The sequence below is a fragment of the Eleutherodactylus coqui genome, chromosome 13, assembly GCF_035609145.1.
Source record: "Eleutherodactylus coqui strain aEleCoq1 chromosome 13, aEleCoq1.hap1, whole genome shotgun sequence".
Taxonomy (NCBI): Eukaryota; Metazoa; Chordata; class Amphibia; order Anura; family Eleutherodactylidae; genus Eleutherodactylus; species Eleutherodactylus coqui.
The window spans coordinates 90,546,223-90,565,620 of record NC_089849.1 but is presented as its reverse complement, the minus strand read 5'-3'; the positions used below and the strand labels follow the sequence as shown (position 1 = coordinate 90,565,620).

The window sequence follows — 19,398 nt, the reverse complement described above, 5'->3', positions numbered from 1 at the left end:
CTGTGCACAAGACTAGAGCTGCTATAATACTGCCCCCCTGTGCACAAGACTAGAGCTGCTATAATACTGCCCCCCTGTGCACAAGACTAGAGCTGCTATAATACTGCCCCCCTGTGCACAAGACTAGAGCTGCTATAATACTGCCCCCCTGTGCACAAGACTAGAGCTGCTATAATACTGCCCCCCTGTGCACAAGACTAGAGCTGCTATAATACTGCCCCCCTGTGCACAAGACTAGAGCTGCTATAATACTGCCCCCCTGTGCACAAGACTAGAGCTGCTATAATACTGCCCCCCTGTGCACAAGACTAGAGCTGCTATAATACTGCCCCCTGTGCACAAGACTAGAGCTGCTATAATACTGCCCCCCTGTGCACAAGACTAGAGCTGCTATAATACTGCCCCCCTGTGCACAAGACTAGAGCTGCTATAATACTGCCCCCCTGTGCACAAGAAGCAGGCAGCTGCCGGTAGAGCAATGGCCAAGGTTTGTATTGGACATGCAGCTCTCATGGAGTTCCGTGGGAGCTTTACCTGCAATACTGATCTGGGTGGTCACTCTATGGCAACTCCTTGCCTCATGCCTTATTAGTTCTTGCTGCATGTTTTGATCGGTGTGCGAAAGCGTTTGTGGCAGATGCGTGAAAAAGCTGCACCAATAAAAGGGATGAAAGCAGCCCAAAGTCTGTCTGGGGTAAAGTCCCATTTGTAGGGACTTGGGTCAAAATATATATGAAGAACTTTAGATTTGTGTGCTGTAAATATGAGAATCCGGTTTATAATCCCTATTGTAGCGTGTTGTTGCCATTCATGTGCTCTGAGCTGCGACCTCCTTCCCTCATGGGCAGGGTCCTCCTCCCTCTGTCACCCAGCTCATGGTGGTTATACTCTGTTATGTAATATACTTAAACCCCTTTTTTTTACATGTACAGCAACCTGGAATAAAAGGGGGTTTCCAGGCAAATGGTATTCATCATGTTGATCAGTTGGGGTTCACCACTTTGGTCCTGGCCACTTGGCTGATCGAGCACCCACTATGAACGTCACAACACACTGCGTATGGAGTGGAAGCAGTTAGCTCTGACCCCTGTGTAGTGGCCGGTGCTGGTAATTGCAGGTGCAGCTCCTATTGCTTTTAATGGGAAGCTGTGCTTGCAATACGAGCGCCAGCCACTACTGCTTCCACTCCATACCCAATGTCTGTGGCTCTGCCAATGGGAGCCTGATCAGCTGTGGTTCCAATTCCCCCTATTTTTCAGTTTGCTTCTATAAGGATGTTTTTGAGGATGCTATTAAAAAAAGTTTTGTTTTTAACTTCTTGAGTGCTGGATAAAACTTGTGTTTTGGAATTGGTTCCATCCATGATGGAGTCGGCTTCCTTCACCGCACTGTGCTACTTGGGTTCCTGCCTAGTGTCCAGTGTGGATGGGCTGGGTTCACTCTCTCTGTTGATCAGCTGTGGTTTCAAGCGGTGGATCCCAGCCGATCACTTACCTATGACTTATACTGAAGATGGGTCATCAATAGTATTTGCCCGGAAAACCCCTTTAATGGCGCTTTAAACTAATTGCTGAGTAATGGGATGCTATGACTTTACCGTTAACTCACCGACTTCTTTTTCTTCTCTCCTTAGGTGATTCCTAGAGACTCCAAGTCATAATGTCTCAGAGAGTGGGACAGGATGACCCCGAGCGATATCTCTTTGTTGACCGTGATGTGGTCTACAATCCGGCCACGCAGGCTGACTGGACGGCCAAGAAGCTGGTGTGGGTGCCATCAGAACGGCATGGGTTTGAAGCGGCCAGCATCAAGGAAGAGCGAGGTGACGAGGTGGTGGTAGAGCTAGCTGAGAATGGCAAGAAGGCCATGGTCAACAAAGATGACATTCAGAAGATGAACCCACCCAAGTTCTCCAAGGTGGAAGACATGGCGGAGTTGACTTGCCTCAATGAGGCCTCTGTCCTGCACAATCTCAAGGACAGATACTACTCGGGACTCATCTATGTAAGTACTTCTCTGCTTGTAGTGTTTGCAGCACTGGGACTGTTCTTATGGGATGTTTTCCATGGGTGCCCGATATTACTAAAACATGGCTGCTTTCTCCTATGAAGCACGCTTGTGTGGTATTGTAGCTTGGTCTCATTCGCTTCATTCATGTGTCAGCTCAGTTCCACTGCCTGTTTACTGTGAATGGAGGCCGATGGCCAGAAGCGACCTCCGTTGATTGAACGATTCTTATCACTCCTTTGTGAAAGCTCGACCGATAATCGGTGGGATGACTGGTAGACTCCTAAGTGCCCAACAAGTCTCCCGTGTAAAAGGACCCTAAAATTGTAGTCTGCTGGCAGCTAATGGTCACCTGCTGTTCCCTATCCTTTCTTTGAGACTGGGTAAAGCGAGCAGAGGATTATGGGATTGATATGCTCCATATTACTTGTGTCTTCAGAAATAGTCAACCAAGGACCCACCTAGTTCTGGTCACCAAGCGATTGGCAGGAGAAACTTTCTGTAGGGCTGCCCGGAGACTTGAGGAGACGTCAGTTATGGACTTTCTTGGCTAATTTCGGGCACTTCCTGACTTGCAGTAGGGTTTGATGAGTTGAACGTGACTCGGCATGGGACATAAAGTCATCAGGCGGTAATTTGGGCTTGATCTACAATTAGTGGTTTGGTCTTGCTTCGTGACTGGGGGCCAACGTGCATCATTTCAAATCTGTAGCGTCCTCTGAACTAGTAACCTCCACCCTAAACTTTAGTAGACTGCTGTCCTCTCGGTCCAGTGCCTCGCCCTCGGGACGTTGGGTGTTTTGAATGGAGCTCTCTGTGTCTCACAGTTAAAGGGAGTTTTTCCAGAATGACTTCTATGGGGGTCCGTCCCCGTTACCCCGGCCGATCAGATGTTTGATGAGGCTGCAGTGTTCGTCTGAGTCCTGTGCCCACTTCGCTGTACACCAAGTAGTGGTGCCTGGTATTACACAAACCATTCCATTCACTTGTATAGGGGGAGCGGCACATTCGCGTATGCTGGTCACATGACCTGTCACGGGCTATACAGGAGCATTGCTGGCTCTTCACACAGCTGAGCAGCGGGGGTGCTGAAAGTCTGATCCCCACTGAGGTGGTAATGATGATCGATCATCGATATCTAGTGGCCCGTAGGGTGGTCCTGCAAAATTTGCCCAAACTAACAAAACACGATAATCTTTACGTCCGAACGCGCGCCATTGTGCGTTATTCACTTGCTTCTTGTTTTGTCGCTCTGTTTCAGCCTACTTAAAAATATTCGCCGGCTCGCTCGCTGCGTCTAAACGCTTTGCACTCAGTGAAGCGCTGAGCGAGGAGTGAGCGATTCTCAGTGATCTGCCTGTGTAAACGGTCTGCACGAACCACTAGCTTATTTAGACGGCAGTCGCCACGTGTAAATGGGGCATTAGTCCTGGAAAACCTCTTTAGAGTCTGCCATGTCATTAACCCTACAACCTGCGTGTGACGTGCGGCTGACTATTTCCGCACCGTTTTTCTCCATCTACGGACATGACTGGCTTTCCTTCTATTTGACTCTTGATATGTAGTGATGTCCGTAAATCCTTCCTTGGCCACAACTTCATTCTTTTTAATTGCCAGTCTCGGATGAAAGCACATATTTAGAGTCGGAGTCCCGGGCCGCTGCAGGGGTGTGAGCTCCATGCTGTGCCAGCTATGTATGTAACCTGTCTTCTGCTGGGCTGTATAGGACTATTTTATACGATCGCCTTGCTGTGAGGGGTCTTCTGCTATCCAAGTTGTCTGCAGAGCGGAGCCAAGTTTCCATCTGGACCCCCACAAACCTCGTCCTCTGCCTTACCTCTGTGTCTTAGGCCGGGTCACACATGGATTTGGATTACGGATTCATTAATTGCCGTCCGCATGTGATTCGCGGTAAAACGTAGCATTGGAAGGCATGCATTTTCGCTTTTTTTGTTCACTCGCGGATATGAATTGCGTATTCTGTGAATGGGCGAAAAATCGCAATATGTTTTATTTTGCCGCAGAATCTGCACGGACGGCCGCCATGGCTCATACACAGTTAATATTGCGTATGGGCTACAGGTACCCTCGTCATCGCTAAGCAATGGCACGGGAAATACAGACTGAAAACCCAAAAAAACCTTGTACTGCGCATGACCGCCACTGAGGCGCCATGGTCATTCACAATAAAGGGGAAACGGGTACACAGGGTTGCCGTCCGGACTCACTGCCGGGTATGGCTGGACACTCGCTAATCTGTATCGGACATTACAGAATTACATGCACAGCTATGTATTGTATGTATGGCTGGACACTCGCTAATCGGTACTGGACATTACAGAATTGCATGCACAGCTACGTATTCTATGTACGGCTGGACACTCGCTAATCAGTACCGCACATTGCATTATTACATGCACAGCTATGTATTGTATGTATGGCTGGACACTCGCTAATCGGTACCAGGCATTACCGAATTACATGCACAGCTACGTATTGTATGCATGGCTGGACACTCGCTAATCGGTATCGGACATTACAGAATTACATGCACAGCTACGTATTGTATGTACGGCTGGACACTCGCTAATCGGTACCAGGCATTACCGAATTACATGCACAGCTACGTATTGTATGCATGGCTGGACACTCGCTAATCGGTATCGGACATTACAGAATTACATGCACAGCTACGTATTGTATGTACGGCTGGACACTCGCTAATCGGTACCGGACATTACAGAATTACATGCACAGCTATGTATTGTATGTACGGCTGGACACTCGCTAATCGGTACCGGACATTACAGAATTACATGCACAGCTATGTATTGTATGTACGGCTGGACACTCACTAATCGGTACCGGACATTACAGAATTACATGCACAGCTATGTATTGTATGTACGGCTGGACACTCACTAATCGGTACCGGACATTACAGAATTACATGCACAGCTATGTATTGTATGTACATCTGGTTCCATGTGACGCATCACTACTTCATACAGAAATGTTGTCAAATTCCACACGCAGATTTTTTTCCCACGATTTTAGTGGTGGAATCCACATGGAAACTAGTTGGATTCTGCCACGATTCTGACACGGTCGTACGCCACGATTTCCCCACCAGTTCAGATAGAATCGGATGCTGTATGCAACCTGCAAAGGGAGAAAATGCAGCATATGAGTATCTTAATGGGCAGATAGTGTTGGTCCTTGTGTACACTGCAGCTTGGGGCTCATTCACACCGTCGTGTGCGTAAAACGCTGCGTGGGTCTCAGTGGTTTACCAGCCAGTGTAACTGTTAATGCCCCGCTCTGTTTCATAGCCGGTTGTGCCCGAGTTGTACCTCATACACAATGTATCACGTACGGGCAGTGTTGCGTATGCTGCCCATAGCAAAGAATCAGGGTTGAGCTGCGTGATACGCAGTGTATTAGATCTGCTGCGAGCGTATCTACACGCTAATGTGAACAGATCAGTGATAGTCTATGTACTTCCATTGGCTCCATTCATCACGTGACCGTGCATCGTATGCATAATACACGCCAAAATCACGATCGCGTGAATGAGCCGCTACTCTTAAAAGGCTTTTGAAACCTTACGTACACTTTTAGGAGCCGTATGTGTAAGGTGCCCCTTCCTCAGTCCCTGTATGGTCTATTAGCGCTCAGTCACATGGGTGTAACATGGCCCATGTATTACGCCATTCTAAAAGGCTATTCCTTTCTATTGGGCCGCTCACACCTGCATTTTTTTAACACGTGGGGAAAAAAGCAATATGTCCAATTCTTGTGACTATATGATGTGTATTAAAAAAAACCCCAAAACAACCCCTCCAGGTCGTATTTAGGTACGTGTTATGCACCAATATAGGCTATGAGGATGTAAATGCATATTTCCGGTATGTTGCATATTGCGAGCGTGTAATACATGGGCCACATATATGCTGATCTGATATCCTGGTTTCAGCTCTTCTATGCGAGGCCTCCATCTTCCATATCTTCACGCGTTATATCTCTCAGTCCCTATATCCCTCATTCCGAATACATGGCGCTTTTTGTGTTCCGCGGGCAAGATAAAGCGAAATTCAGCCAAGAAATGGTTGCGGTCCGTCCAAGTATGCCGGGCGTCAGCGGTAAGGAATGGAAAGCGTCGGTAGAGGAACAGCCAAGTGTTTGCCGGGAGATAAGCTGTCAGGCGGAGAGCGCTATAGAAGGCAGACGGCTGTCACTTGTCTATTTCAGTCTGGTCTGAAGGAATCCACCGAGAGCGCTTATCTGCGGCCGGTGATGACTGTTGGCAGGACATGTCTAGACGGAGATACGCGACATCATCCATAAGCAGCACGTGGCGTCCACCACCCCCCCCCCCCCCCCTCCCATGCCCACCGCGTGCCACTCTCGTACAGAGTAGTGTAGCACCAATGCCAGACCTCTTCGAGACTTGTGCCTAAATCTCCTCCGTCCGGTCCAAGTGCGGTGCCTATGAAGATAAAACCTTCCCCCTGTCGTATATTTCCATCCCTAATACAGCAGAGGTTGTCTTCAAACCAAGCGGTTGCCAGGATGTACACGAGCGCCCCGTGGATAGCGCAAGATCAGAAGAGATCCCGCGCCATCCAGCAGCAGGAGCCAGCTGTTACTGATAGCTGGTCTCCTACTGCAACAGCGGGGGGGCTACATAAGGACAGCGAACCCCGCTGTTAACCCCTTATCTGCCACAATCTATGTAGATGACAGCGTGAAAAGGGTTCCCAGAGGGAGCGGGCTCCCTTCGTGATGTCATCAGACCTCCGTGATGTAATCGTGGAGGGCTGACAGGTTGCCATGGCAACAGGACATCAGCTACAGGCATCCTGGTTTGCCATTGCCTATAACCGTAAGGCAAAATGCATTGCCTCTCAAAAAACGCTATAAAAGTGATCATAAAAGCCGTATGTACCCCAAAACGATATCCATAAAAACTACAGCTCGTCACGCAAAGAACAAGCCCCCACAGAGCTCCGTCCGTTAAAAAAATGAGTTATAGGACTTTATATGCAGCAATTTAGAAAAAAAATTTCCAGCAAAAGATTTTTATTTCTTTTTTTTTTTTAGGTTTTTCCACAATAAAAGCCAAGAGTTTTGGTATCGTTGCCCTTAAGGGGTTTAGCCCCCGTGTCAATGCAGCACTAGGAGTGACTTGTGCAGGAGGTTGGGCCTGAGCTCCTGATCTAGTGGTGATTTTGAGGACCACCATGTGTTGTGGCTGATGTTGCAGTCCGATCTCTCTTAAAGGGGTTTTCGCATAACTTAAAACTGTCTCACAGGTATTCTGCCCTTGCCGGTTGCTGCTGACCAGGACATGTGACTGCTGCAGCCAATCAGTGACCTTCTATAGCCAGCGATTGGCTGCAGCAGTCACATGTCCTGGTCAGCAGGAAGGGGAGAGTGCTAGTGAAGCAAACTGAAGTAACGGGAAAACCCCTTTAAGGTATCTTTTACACGGGCTGGTTATCTCCCGAATTATTGCTGGAAACGGTGGCTTTCAGCAATACTCCTCCCATGTGCAATGGCTGCCAACGGGGCGCTGAGCCAGAAATCACTGACTTGTCGCTTGTTTTCTAGCAGGACTAAAAGGGACTATTCGCCCGTATGAACAGGCAGGCCCGCTATGAAGAACTGCCTGTTCACTGAAGGGAGGCGGGTGGCTGGAACAATCCCTGACTCGCTCAACCTCTAGTCACAGAAGGACTATGGCTCCTGTGTCAGGCGGCAGGCGGTGGGGCGGCTGTCTGTCGGTAGCCCATTTGCTCTTTTGTTGGGGCGTATAAGAGGTCTTGTGTGCAGCGGACCACTTCTGTGGTGTCCATATCAGAAAGGGGTGGTCTTCATGAGTTACCCCCTCTCAAGGACGGCATGTAGGGTTATAGCCCATTAAGGGGCCTTTCAGAAAGTCTCCGCTGCCGGTCTTGGAGTATTGTCAGGTTATTTTTAACTTCTTCCGACTTCCTTCGACTTGACTTATGTGAGATCCCCTTTTGTACTTTGTTTTTGCCCGGGGGCTGGGTGGGTGGGGGGGGGGGGGGGAATTGGAAACATCCTGCCTATTTGTCTGACGTGTGCTTTGGGGAATCCTTTTTCCCATAGGTAAGGAGAATGTGTTTTTGTTTTTTTCCTCTTGTGCACCATTTTTTGTGTTGCTGCAAAATTCTCCCTCCCCCTCCATATGCCAATTTTGCTTTTCTGTACAGTACTCGAGTCCTCTGTAGAACTAGTCCTTCACGGTGAGCCCTCCTGAGAACCACAATGTAGGTGTTGGGTTTTCCTGTAGCGCTCCTGCTGGCAGAACAAGGTATTACAATATGGCCTTTTACGATCAAGCAGCGTCCCCTCCTCCTGTTGTATTACCTTCTGCATTTGGCTCTTGACCATTCCGACTAGCTGGATTGCGAATATGCAGCTTGTAGGAAAAAAATGTCTTGTGCTCTAGTCACATCAAGAGCTGCATTCACAGATCTGCTCGTTAGCAGCTACCTGGATGCAGGGCCTTGAAGGTCACTTACAGCAACTTTGATGGTCCAGGGTATAAAACAAAAAAAAAAAAATCAAAAATATTTGCTAAGTCCTGTACTTTTGACTGCCTCCCTGCCATGTGTAACCACTGTCCTCTGCTCCGTCCTGGCGGTAGTGCGGCTGGTTAAACCTCCGAGCGTATACGTCTATCCCATAATTGTACACCACCATCCCAGGGTATATTTTGGACTATGACCCTAATAATGCGGCTAATATGAAAATGTTGTTCTTGCAACTTCTCATCCCCTACAGCAGCAGAAGGGAATCCATAGTGAAATGTGCAGCTGCCCACAGACCATGCCTGGCCGTCCTCCGCACACAACCACAGTCCTTCCCTTTGTAGCCACAGATATGTCAGGGTGAGGTTTGGCGCTTCCTGCTTGCAGACGCTGGGGAATTGCACGTCTGAGGAGAGACACGTGTATCCGAATACCAGAGCCTCCTAATAGCGATATAGTACGGGCCGGGCACGCTCGGCGATGACAGACGCCGGACACTAGCCCCCGGGCTGTCCCAGGGACAGATGCTTGGTGGTGTTACTCATCGAACTTAGACTTTTTTAACGTATGCGCTAATGTGCATCACGCTCGGATGCAAGTCTTTTCTCAATTTTGAAGATCCATGCTTGCTGTCAGTGAATGGAGACATCCTTTATATTTCAAGAAGCTTAGCATGGTATAGTCCTGCTCACACAGCGGCCGTTCAACCAAGCTGCATTCACCATTCTCCCGCTGGCACGTAGTAAGTTCTAGCGGAGCGGTTTGGTCAGATGTCTTTACAACCGTTTCCAGGAAGAGCAGTCTTGTTTCAGTGGCCGCCGTATTCCTTTACACGAGCTGATCCGCAAAAGCGCAGCGCATTTGTGCTATGGATGATGCGCTTTTGTGTGCGTTTTTGCGCATATTACTGTACTTTTGGCACTTTCAGGGTCATTTTAAAGGCTATTTAGCCCGGTGAGTTCCGGTTGTGATGCTTTTCTTGTGGAATTGCGCAGCGACCTGCACGGGTATTGAGTGCCCAGTAGACTTCTATGGGAGCCTATAATGCGCGGAAACTGTGTGCTGCAGCAAAAAAGGCTGGTGAGAATGAACTTATTGAAACCGATGGGTTGTATCTCTTCGTATTGCGTATAGCTCTTAGAGGTTATCCAAAGATGATAACCCCCACCCCCTTGTTCATAGGGCCTACTATGGGGTATGAATTTCAGAATGGGGTCCCTCGCTGTGAGCCGGAGCGGAGAGCCGCATCTTCTCTAGCAGACCGTAAGTTGGGCCGTCCTTGAAGGCTCGCCCACACAAGCGTATTTGTATAGCGCATTGCGCATTCACTAGAGCCCACTGATTTCTATGGGGGTTCACCCACCTGTAGGGGTGTTTGACACAACTCATCCTCACGTGAAAAAATCTGCACATGTCCTGTTTTGGCGCGTATTACACACTGAACCATTGAAGTGAATGGGCTAGCGCAAATACACAGCGAATGCGCCGGTCAAATCCTGCATATTTGTACTGAGTGTTTATTTTTTTGTGTGCATGTATACGCAGCGTATTTATGTGCACAATAACACACCGCAGCGCTCGAAAATGCAGGCAATTGGGATTTTTTGGTCATGTATATACGCAGTGTATTTACACAGATGACACCCGCATTCGCCCGTGTGAACAAGCCCTGACTAGCTGGCTGTGGCTCCTCCACTATACTGTTGGTGGACAGGTGAGCTAGGAGTAGGGCAAAGGGAAGCTGCTGTCCTCCCCAAGGACTGTATTTTGAAAGGCGGTGTCTTTGCGTACATTTAATACAGCTTTGGATGTGATTGGAGTATGAGCTAATGCAATTGAAGAGTAACCCAAAAAATGGTTGCCAAGCACATATGTCTGTCCGGTCACGGACTCGAGGCTGATGTCCATTATCACGTCCTGCAGCTACTTGGGCAGGAGGCACTTTAACCCTTTGGATCAGATCTTGGGAGTTGCGAATGGCTGAAACATTAAGTCACAGAACGTTTCATTCTACGATACAGCCAATGATTGGCCTGATGATGAATCGTTCCTGATGACTGCGCCGATGTGTCCGTCACGTTACTTGGGACATATTGTCTCGGACTAGAAAAAGTTGGAGATTTCTAAGAGATCTTCCACAGTCCGTTATTTCACTATCTGTCGCTCCTGCGCCGCCTCCAGTAATATCACCGCCTGTCAGTGGTCTAATCCTAATGATGGTCTATGTTCCAGGCGTGATTCCAGCACTGGAGTACATACTAAATCTCCCATACCTCAGTGCTGGCAAAGGGGGTGAAGCGTTCCTCTAGTATTCCCGATCTGGCTGGTGGGCTTTGGTGGGTGAGGGCCGTGTGGTGTCCTTGGAGGACGGCCAGGGTACGGGACATTCCAGCATTCCTTGCTGATAAACTGCTTCCCTCCAATACTGACATTCCTGCTTCAGTATGTGTTCTTTCCCTTACGGCAGAAGCCATTCATCATCATGGGTTGCAGATGATTCCCATTTATAGGACAAGTCCCCCCCCCCACCTCCCCCTCATATCGCACCCTGTAATGTCTCAGATAAAAGTCTTAAAGCACTACTGTTTTTTTTTCAAGTTTTATTGTATTTTGGGGAAATTGTCACTGCCCTCTGCTGTGAAGAATCTGGTTCTGTAGTTCGTCCCCTGCAGGCTGTGTATTCTGTATTCTGCACTTCTCTTTTGGCCTCCAGGTCACATGACCAGCACTCTGACAACCCTCTTGTGCCCTGCAGTTCATGGAGCAGGTTCATAACGGCTGCTGAAAGTCTTGCCCATACTAACCAATCACAGCACAGCTTTTATTTTCAAGAGCAGAATGGGAAGTGAAAGCTGTTCTGTGATTGGTTGCTATGGGCAAACCAGCTTTTGTCAGTTGTCACGGATCTGCCCAGTGAACGGCAGGACACAATGGGACAATTGTATAACTGACGATAACCCGTCCTGCCCATAGCAACCAAGCACAGCCTTCATTTTGTGTTCTGCGCTTGAAAACGAATGCTGCGCTGTGATTGGTTACAAGATTTTCAGCTGTTGTAAAGAAACTGCTCTAATAGCTGCAGGGCACAGAGGGTTGTCAGAGTGCTGGTCATTTGACCTGGAAGGAAAGTGCAGAACTGATTCTTCATAGCAATCGGCAGTGATATTGTGATGAATTTGTCCAAAATTGAAGAATAAAAACCTGGAGTGTTACTTTAAGCCGTGCAGGTCTGGGAGTTGTAGTACAATACTATAGTCAACCAGTCTGATGTGCGCTGTCACCCAGCTTTACCAGGCTCCTGAAAAGGAATTATACCCACTTACTCTGTGATGAATCTTCTGTCCGCAGTATTGCTGCGTTCGCACGGCGCTGTGGATCTGCGTCAGAGTGCACCCAAAATCTACAGCAAGTCAGCGACCCGTAAACAGAAGCGCACCCTAACGGCGCGGATCTGCTGTTCAGGAGTCTGGGAAAGTTGGATAACAGCCCCATGTGACTTAAAGAAGTTGTCGACATCATAGATGATTTGCAAAAGCCCTTCTGCAAGCCGTAGGAGAACAAGTGGGCATATACTCAAATATCCGCGTCCCCCAGTCCTCCGTGCCTGTGTTCGTTGGTTGCAGAGCTTGAAATGTGGCGCGACCGGCCTTGCGGTGACGCCGCTCCTCGTTCAAGCGATAAAAATAAATAAATAAATAAATAAATATATATATATATAATTTTTTTTTTTTTTTTTTTTAATGTACCTTAACAGACGTTTTGCGGATTTCTGGGTCTTTCTATTCTGGTAGGTTTCCTCTAAGTAAGGTTCCTTGCTGTTCCTATTTCCCGCCCCATAGATGAGGCTCTGACACTAAACTTCCTATGGGGAAGCGCAGACATCCTGCAGGGGACTTCAGATCTCGCATTGATCAGCAGCGGTTTTCCTGCGGGGCCGCACAGCTTGCTGGGTGTAGTCCCAGCGGCACGGACTCCAGAGGAACGGTCTCATGTGTGGCTGGCAGGCTGCCGGTCGGACTGCTTATATTGACTTCAATCGTTTTATCGCTGATCTGGCACAAAATGCCGCCCAGCTGAGCGGAAACAATAATGGAGCCCATTATAGTCTGTGAGGTCCATTTGGCCGGTGAAGACCCTCTTACCTGCTCCCCAAACTATCCTGAGTGGGAAAAGATGAAGTGCGTCGATGGTAGACCTTGTGCTCCCATGCCAGTGCGCCTTGTGATTGACGCCTAGATATGTTCACATGGAGGAATTACTGGAGAGGTTTCCAACTTAAAGGGGTTGTCTCGCGCTGAGACGGGTTTTTTTTTTTTTTTTGCATAGGCCCCCCGTTCGGCGCAGGACAAACTCAAGGGATGTGTTAAAATAAAAAAAAAAATATTACTTACCCGAATCCCCGTTCTGCGACTTCTTCCTTCTTCCTACTTCTTCCTTCTCCAAGATGGCCGCCGGGATCTTCACCCACGATGCACCGCGGGTCTTCTCCCATGGTGCACCGTGGGCTCTGTGCGGTCCATTGCCGATTCCAGCCTCCTGATTGGCTGGAATCGGCACACGTGACGGGGCGGAGCTACGCGATGACACGTAGAAGGGGGCGGAGCCAGAACGCCGCTCGTGCCCGGGCCGACCAGAGGAGAGAAGACCCTTCTGCGCAAGCGCGTCTAAAAAAGCAAGAAGACCCCGAAATTAGACGGAGACGGGGACGCTAGCAACGGAGCAGGTAAGTGAATAACTTCTGTATGGCTCATATTTAATGCACGATGTACATTACAAAGTGCATTAATATGGCCATACAGAAGTGTATAACCCCACTTGCTGCCGTGAGACAACCCCTTTAAGTCTAACTGAAAAACTGCGGCTTTTTGGCGTGGATGCGCACACTGAATTCGCTCTGCCAGTAGGCCAAATCCGTATGTGAAATTCCAACGCAGAAACGCAATCTTCTGCATTGGAAAGTAACGGCTGTTGTGAAGTTGGCGCCTGCGTCCAGGTAGATTGGTTGTGCGACCATGCTAGAAGGGCCTGTTACAGGTAGTGCTGATGGATTGGCCACCACCGCGGAAATGCTGGCGTTATCCAGACTCCTCTTACCAGGTATTGGCAGAATGACCCCCACGGAGATGATGGGGAGGGATATCAGGAGAAAACTGTAGACAGTGTGTCTCATTCTAATATGACGGAGGGTGACGGAGCAGAGTGAACAGTCACAAGTGTGGGCCTTGGACCATTGAGAGAGCGAGGGCCCCGCTCAAGCCCAGAAGCTCAAATGGTTTGATTGCTAATCAGGGGGAGAGACGGCGCGGCATACCGGAAGTACTCTATCATAAGTTTGGCTACTATGTTTAAAATTTGGTGAGTTTTAAAAAATTTTTATTTGCCTCCTAAATTTGAGTATGAGCCAAGGGCCCGGAGGAGAAAGTGGTTCCTACCATACGTAATGTCAGCGGGTCTTTATAGAGAACCTGCCATCACCTTTCATCCCCATAAACGGAAACGGAGAGTCTGGGGAGCGAGCTTCATGCTGACCTGGTATTTGATCTCAGTAATTGAAGTCTCCTGATTTGACAGTCCTTGACAAATTTCCATAATACCGGACTTATCACTGAATTTCTCAACACTTTGCCTGGTTCCAAAGCCAACAAGCTCCCCCATGTATGATCAGAGGGGGCGGATATTCTCGGCAGTGGGGCTCACTTTATCTGATTGGGGGGACGGGTATTCTCAGCAGCGGGGCTCACTTTATCTGATTGGGGGGGCGGGTATTCTCGGCAGTGGGGCTCACTTTATCTGATTGGAGGGGGGGGGGGTATTCTCGTGTGCATTTACACCATCCCAAGGAGTTTAATGGAAAAAAAAATTAAGACATGCTTTGAATTTTTTCTTTCATGCCTGTGAAAATCATGTCTGAATACTGCAATGCAAATCAATGTTGTTCACACTGTCTGCATTAAGGCTGATTTAGACACAACGCGAATCGCTCAAAATAATCTTTTGAGCGATTCTTGTTCTGTCCAAATGCAGGGACATCATGCAGTTTTCGTGCACAAGTCGTTAATTGCTGAAATCTAGCTTGCTAGAATTGAGCAATCAGCTGTTATCAGCTGGCAGCACTGATAAGATTCTCTGTGCCTGTGTCCTGCTGTGAATTCACAGCGGGGACACTGGCAGTCAGAATGGAGAAGAATATAGCTGTTTGCTTATGCAGAACAGCTGTAGTGTTCGGTGAGAGATAGCGGCGGGGTTCCACTCTGCCTACATAGCTCTATAGTAGCTAATTAGCTACTACAGACTATGCAAAGATGATCGTGTAAAACCCTCACTCAAGCGGTCATTTGAGCGATCATCTGTCAGTGTAAATGGGATATAACACACGCAATGCAAAATGCAAACATGCCCGTGTGAAGGAGCCATTACAAACTGCAACCAGAATTCTGATATGGCCCTCGGGGAAAATGAGTCTGACAGCCCCCTGCGCTTTACTCAAATAGCCATCAGATCCAGCGTGCTGGTGTGTCACTCGTGTGCGCCCAGAGCCTTCGCACACAAAGTACAGTACTATGCGCAAATGTTTGTTCTGCTTTTGGAGCGCAGAAAATCAGAATTAAAACAGAGACTGAAAGTCATAAACAAATGCTAATGTTTTGCGCAGCACGATGACTGCGTGAGCCGCTTGATAGATTCAGCGGTTTGCTCATAACTGCAGTGACAGACCGGACAGCGATAAATCCCTGATCATTGCACGGCATCGGCCGTGTAAACAGGCAGTGGTTGATCTAGGAACGACGGCCTGTTTACTGGGGATGGAGGTCGGCGGCTGGAACGATCTCCGGTCCACTCCACCTCCGTTCAGAGCGAGGAATGCTGATGTGGGAAAGCACAAGAATGATCGTGGGGGGCTTCTGTGCCCACCATGGTCCTGTGTAAAAGGGGCTTCAGCAGACCCCTCTGCACATCTGTTTGATTGGATCGCCATCTCCTGCCACTTCCTTGCTTTTCCTTTATATCGTCCTGATTCATGATTGCTTCTAGTTGCTGCACCCCCGACGGCGTCCCTTTCCCCTCCATGATGACCCCCGCTCATCTCTTTCGCACAGACGTATACAATGGGTCTTCCTGCACACCTGACAACACATCCTCCTTGATGACCCCCACCCCGTGATGGTGGAGGGACTGTGCGACAATGGGACAGTGGTAATTCCTGCCTAATTACCTGACTTGTATAGCAGTGAGGGACACATTATACCTGTCATAAAACAGCGCTGTTCCACCCTTCTGGAAAGAACGCCATGACTGGTCAGTGATGGGGCAGCCTCTGTGATGTCCCAAGTTAACCCCTTAGGCCTCCTTCACTCAGACTACATGGCATATCTGCAAGAAAATCGCTAACTGAAGTATAAGCCTTACCCCAAAAATAAGCCCTAGCTGCAGGGGAAAAAACGTAAACCTTACCTAGAAGCGCTGTCCGACTCTACTGCGTCTTCTCCCCGGTCCCCGACACTGGTCGTCATCTCTTCTGGCCGGGGATTGAAAAATTGATGACCAATCGCAGCCATTCATCAAGTGCTAACTCTGATTTGCCAAGCGTCTGCCAACCAGAGGCAGCGCTTCCAGGAGGCGGGGATTTTTCAATCCCCGGCCAAAAGAGATGATGAAACAGTGATGGGGTCTGGGGGTAAGCTGCAGCGGAGCCCCGGATAGCCTTCACATACATGCATTTTGGGTTTTTTTGCGCTGTCGCATCACGAGAAAATCACGCAACTGTCGCCTGTGTGAAGGAGGCCTTAGTGACGGCCAATACACCTTTTTACTGACCTTGCTAATGGGCTTTAAGCCTGCATAGACTTCTATTTTAGCTGGTGGTTTAGCTGACTGATGGCCAGGCTCCTGCTCTAACCGCCAGGAGAGGAGATACCTCAGAGCCTGGAAGTTTAACCTCTTACATGCTGCAATCAATAGCAACTGCAGCATGTAGGCAGATGACAAGTCACCCAATTCCCCCCACCCCCCCATCAAGCTACCAATGGGTTCCATGGCAGCTAGAAGCCTGGCAAAGGCCTCCATGTATGCCATGTAGGGCTAATTTCACACACGCGAGTACAATATCAGAGGCGCTTTTGTATCCAAACCGCTTCGCGCCCCTTTAGGGAAGTAGCGATCGTGGATTGTTTCCCATTGTCTTCCATGGGAAATCTCGCATCGCACTTGCGCGCTCCTAGCATGCGGTGCAATGCTGGCGCCGTTGAAAACAATGGGTGATGCGAGGCGAGGGCACGCTGAAGATAGAACATGCCGCTCATATGTATGACCCCGTTCAAAAGAATAGGGTTCATACGAGAGGCACAAATCATATGCCAGAATCTCTGCCATGTGAAGCTGGCCTAACGTTGTTGATTAGACCCCTCTGCTGCGCTCGTAGTCATGGTACACTGCAATACTGATGTAATGCAGTCTGCTATCCTCATGATCCAACAATCGTATCCAACCCCCTTCAGCTCAAAAATCAAAGCACGTTTTTCCTCATGAAAAAAACGTTTAGGCTGCGTTCACACGGGGGCGGATCAGCCGCGGAAACTCCGTTCAGAATTTGCGTCTATATGGGAGCGCTGGACGCAACGGAAAAGCATGTGGCCAAGCCGCTCCCAGTCCCACGGCTAAGTGCCGCGGGTTTTGATGCTGTGCTTTCCCAGTGGAAATCTCACGTGTTTTTTTTTTTTTGTTTTGTTTTTTTTTTTTGCTACAGCAGAACCGCAAGATTATTGCCCGGAACACGACCCTTGTGACCCCAGCCTTAAATTGCTAAAGTACCAAAAGAAGTTTTGTAAATCCAACACATATGTATTGCCACATTGTAACGACTCGGACAATGAATATAATTTATCACGGACGATGAACGCCATAGAAATTAGTGGTTTGTTTTTTTTTTTTGTTTTTTAAATTGGCACCAGAATAGATTTTTTTTTTCCTCACTGTTCGCCCCCCAAAAACACGCAATAAAAAACAATCCCGCAGTCACACGTGCCTCAGACTGGTACCATTAAAAACGACAACTTTTCTCGCAAAAACAAGCCCCCACAAAGCTTCGCTGCCGGAAAAATGAAAATGCTCTGCGTCTTAAAATATGTCATGTAGATTCAGTTTTCTTTAAAAAGGTGTTTTTATTGTGCAAAAGTAGTTAAAAAAGATCCCTATAAACCGTATTGCAGTAATCGGGCCGATCAGCTATTTTTACCGAATGATGGAAGAATAAACACCCTGGTGGCATCCACCCCGCCCCCGTTATAGCTTTAGTACATCAGCTTATTTCATCCATGTTATAAAGTGGTTCGTGAAGACCTGAAATGTATGCGAGTGATGCCAGTCTTGGGTAGACCTCCCCATGGTGACTGTCACTGCCGGTGGGTGGTTGTCACCGGGGTAACGGAGCCGTTCTTAATGGTGAGTAGTTATCACCATGGTAGCAGCAATTACTGGCGACTCTCGTGATCACCATGGTAACTGATCTCTTACTAACGGAGGGTAGTTATGGTAAGACGGTTACTGACAGCGTGGTTGTAACTATGGGGTCGGGTATTTATTACCATAACCATCCTTGACTGGTGGAGGGTGGTTATCGCTGTGGTGCTCACCAGTATTCTTCACCGTGGTAATAGCCTTTGTTTACAAAGTGCAAAATTTAAAGGGATTGTTCAAGTTATTTATTTTTTAATTGGTGTTCTCCTATGGCAAAGATCCTATACGCTCTTGGGTCTCCAAATGTCCAGCGGCTTACCGCTGTACTCAGTCTGGGTCTGTTTACAGGCTGCAGTGGCAATGTATGATGGGCTGCAGCAGTCTGTTCTCTCCAGACCCAACATCTGTGATTGGCTGCAGCAGCCCGTGACATCCCATCGGAGGCGGAGTACAGCGTCATAGAGGAGGCTGGAGCGGTAAGAGCACAGCATCTCTTATGGTGTCCCTGTAGAACACTAACTGACTCGGATTGCTCCTTTTAAGCAACTTGGACTGTCTTCAACAGCGCTGGTCCTGGCCGTGTCTACCTCCCTCCTGTGTTGGGTTGTGTCGTTATAGTCAATGGGGTTTGTCGGGTGTCCATCGTGTGACTGATCTGGAACTGCTGTCATTTTTGTTTGGATGGAGCAGAACCACAGAAATGAACAACCAGCTTAAGGGCTGTTGGCCAAGCGCCCAACAGATGACAACTATCCAACTCATGCCCCCGATAAATGTGTGTTTTAAATGGGTAGAGGCGTAGTAAACTCCTAGCAGCGGCTTATCTCCATGAGAGCAAAAGGACAGCTCTGCTACATGCATATCACACACACAGCACTGCTACATACATTGTTCATCCCAACAGGGATCAGAAGCAGCACAGTAGGGGAGATGAAGGAACCGTGATGTCACCATCATGCTCTGCTCCTGATCACATGACAGTGACTCATCCCAAGTGAATGATTTACATGCTCCGCCCCTGATCACATGACTGTGATGTCATCACAGGTCCTGTATCATTGTGCAGATTACTAGCCGACTACAAACCCCCTGTGGCCTCAGTTGCTATGAAATACTAGCGAACACCAGCCGTGTGCGTAAAGGACCAGTGATAGTCATGTGATCAGGGGCGGAGCATGTAAGTCACTCACAAACCCACTCGAGCACAGAGGGACAGGTCTTCGTTAGTATTTTGAATATGTATGGCCAGCTTTGTAGGGAGAAGAGGATGTACACAACAGAGGGAGATAAGCATCCAAGTTGTTGTGGTGGGCAGAACACTAGATTGTAGATGGGGAGGAAAGTCTAGGGAGAGGATGGAGGAAATCGTATGGACTGT

At 48.5% G+C, this 19,398-nt stretch overlaps 1 protein-coding gene across 2 annotated transcripts in view; it reads left to right on the top strand.

The window, feature by feature from the left end:
• Window positions 1-19,398, top strand: part of MYH10 (myosin heavy chain 10) — a 94,993-nt gene that overhangs the window by 7,817 nt on the left and 67,778 nt on the right. For both annotated transcript variants that reach the window (XM_066586558.1, XM_066586557.1), the window contains exon 2: window positions 1,634-2,004. In XM_066586558.1, coding sequence (XP_066442655.1) covers window positions 1,660-2,004 — 345 coding nt within the window. In that variant the 5' untranslated portion in view covers window positions 1,634-1,659. The remainder of the gene's footprint in view (window positions 1-1,633; window positions 2,005-19,398) is intronic.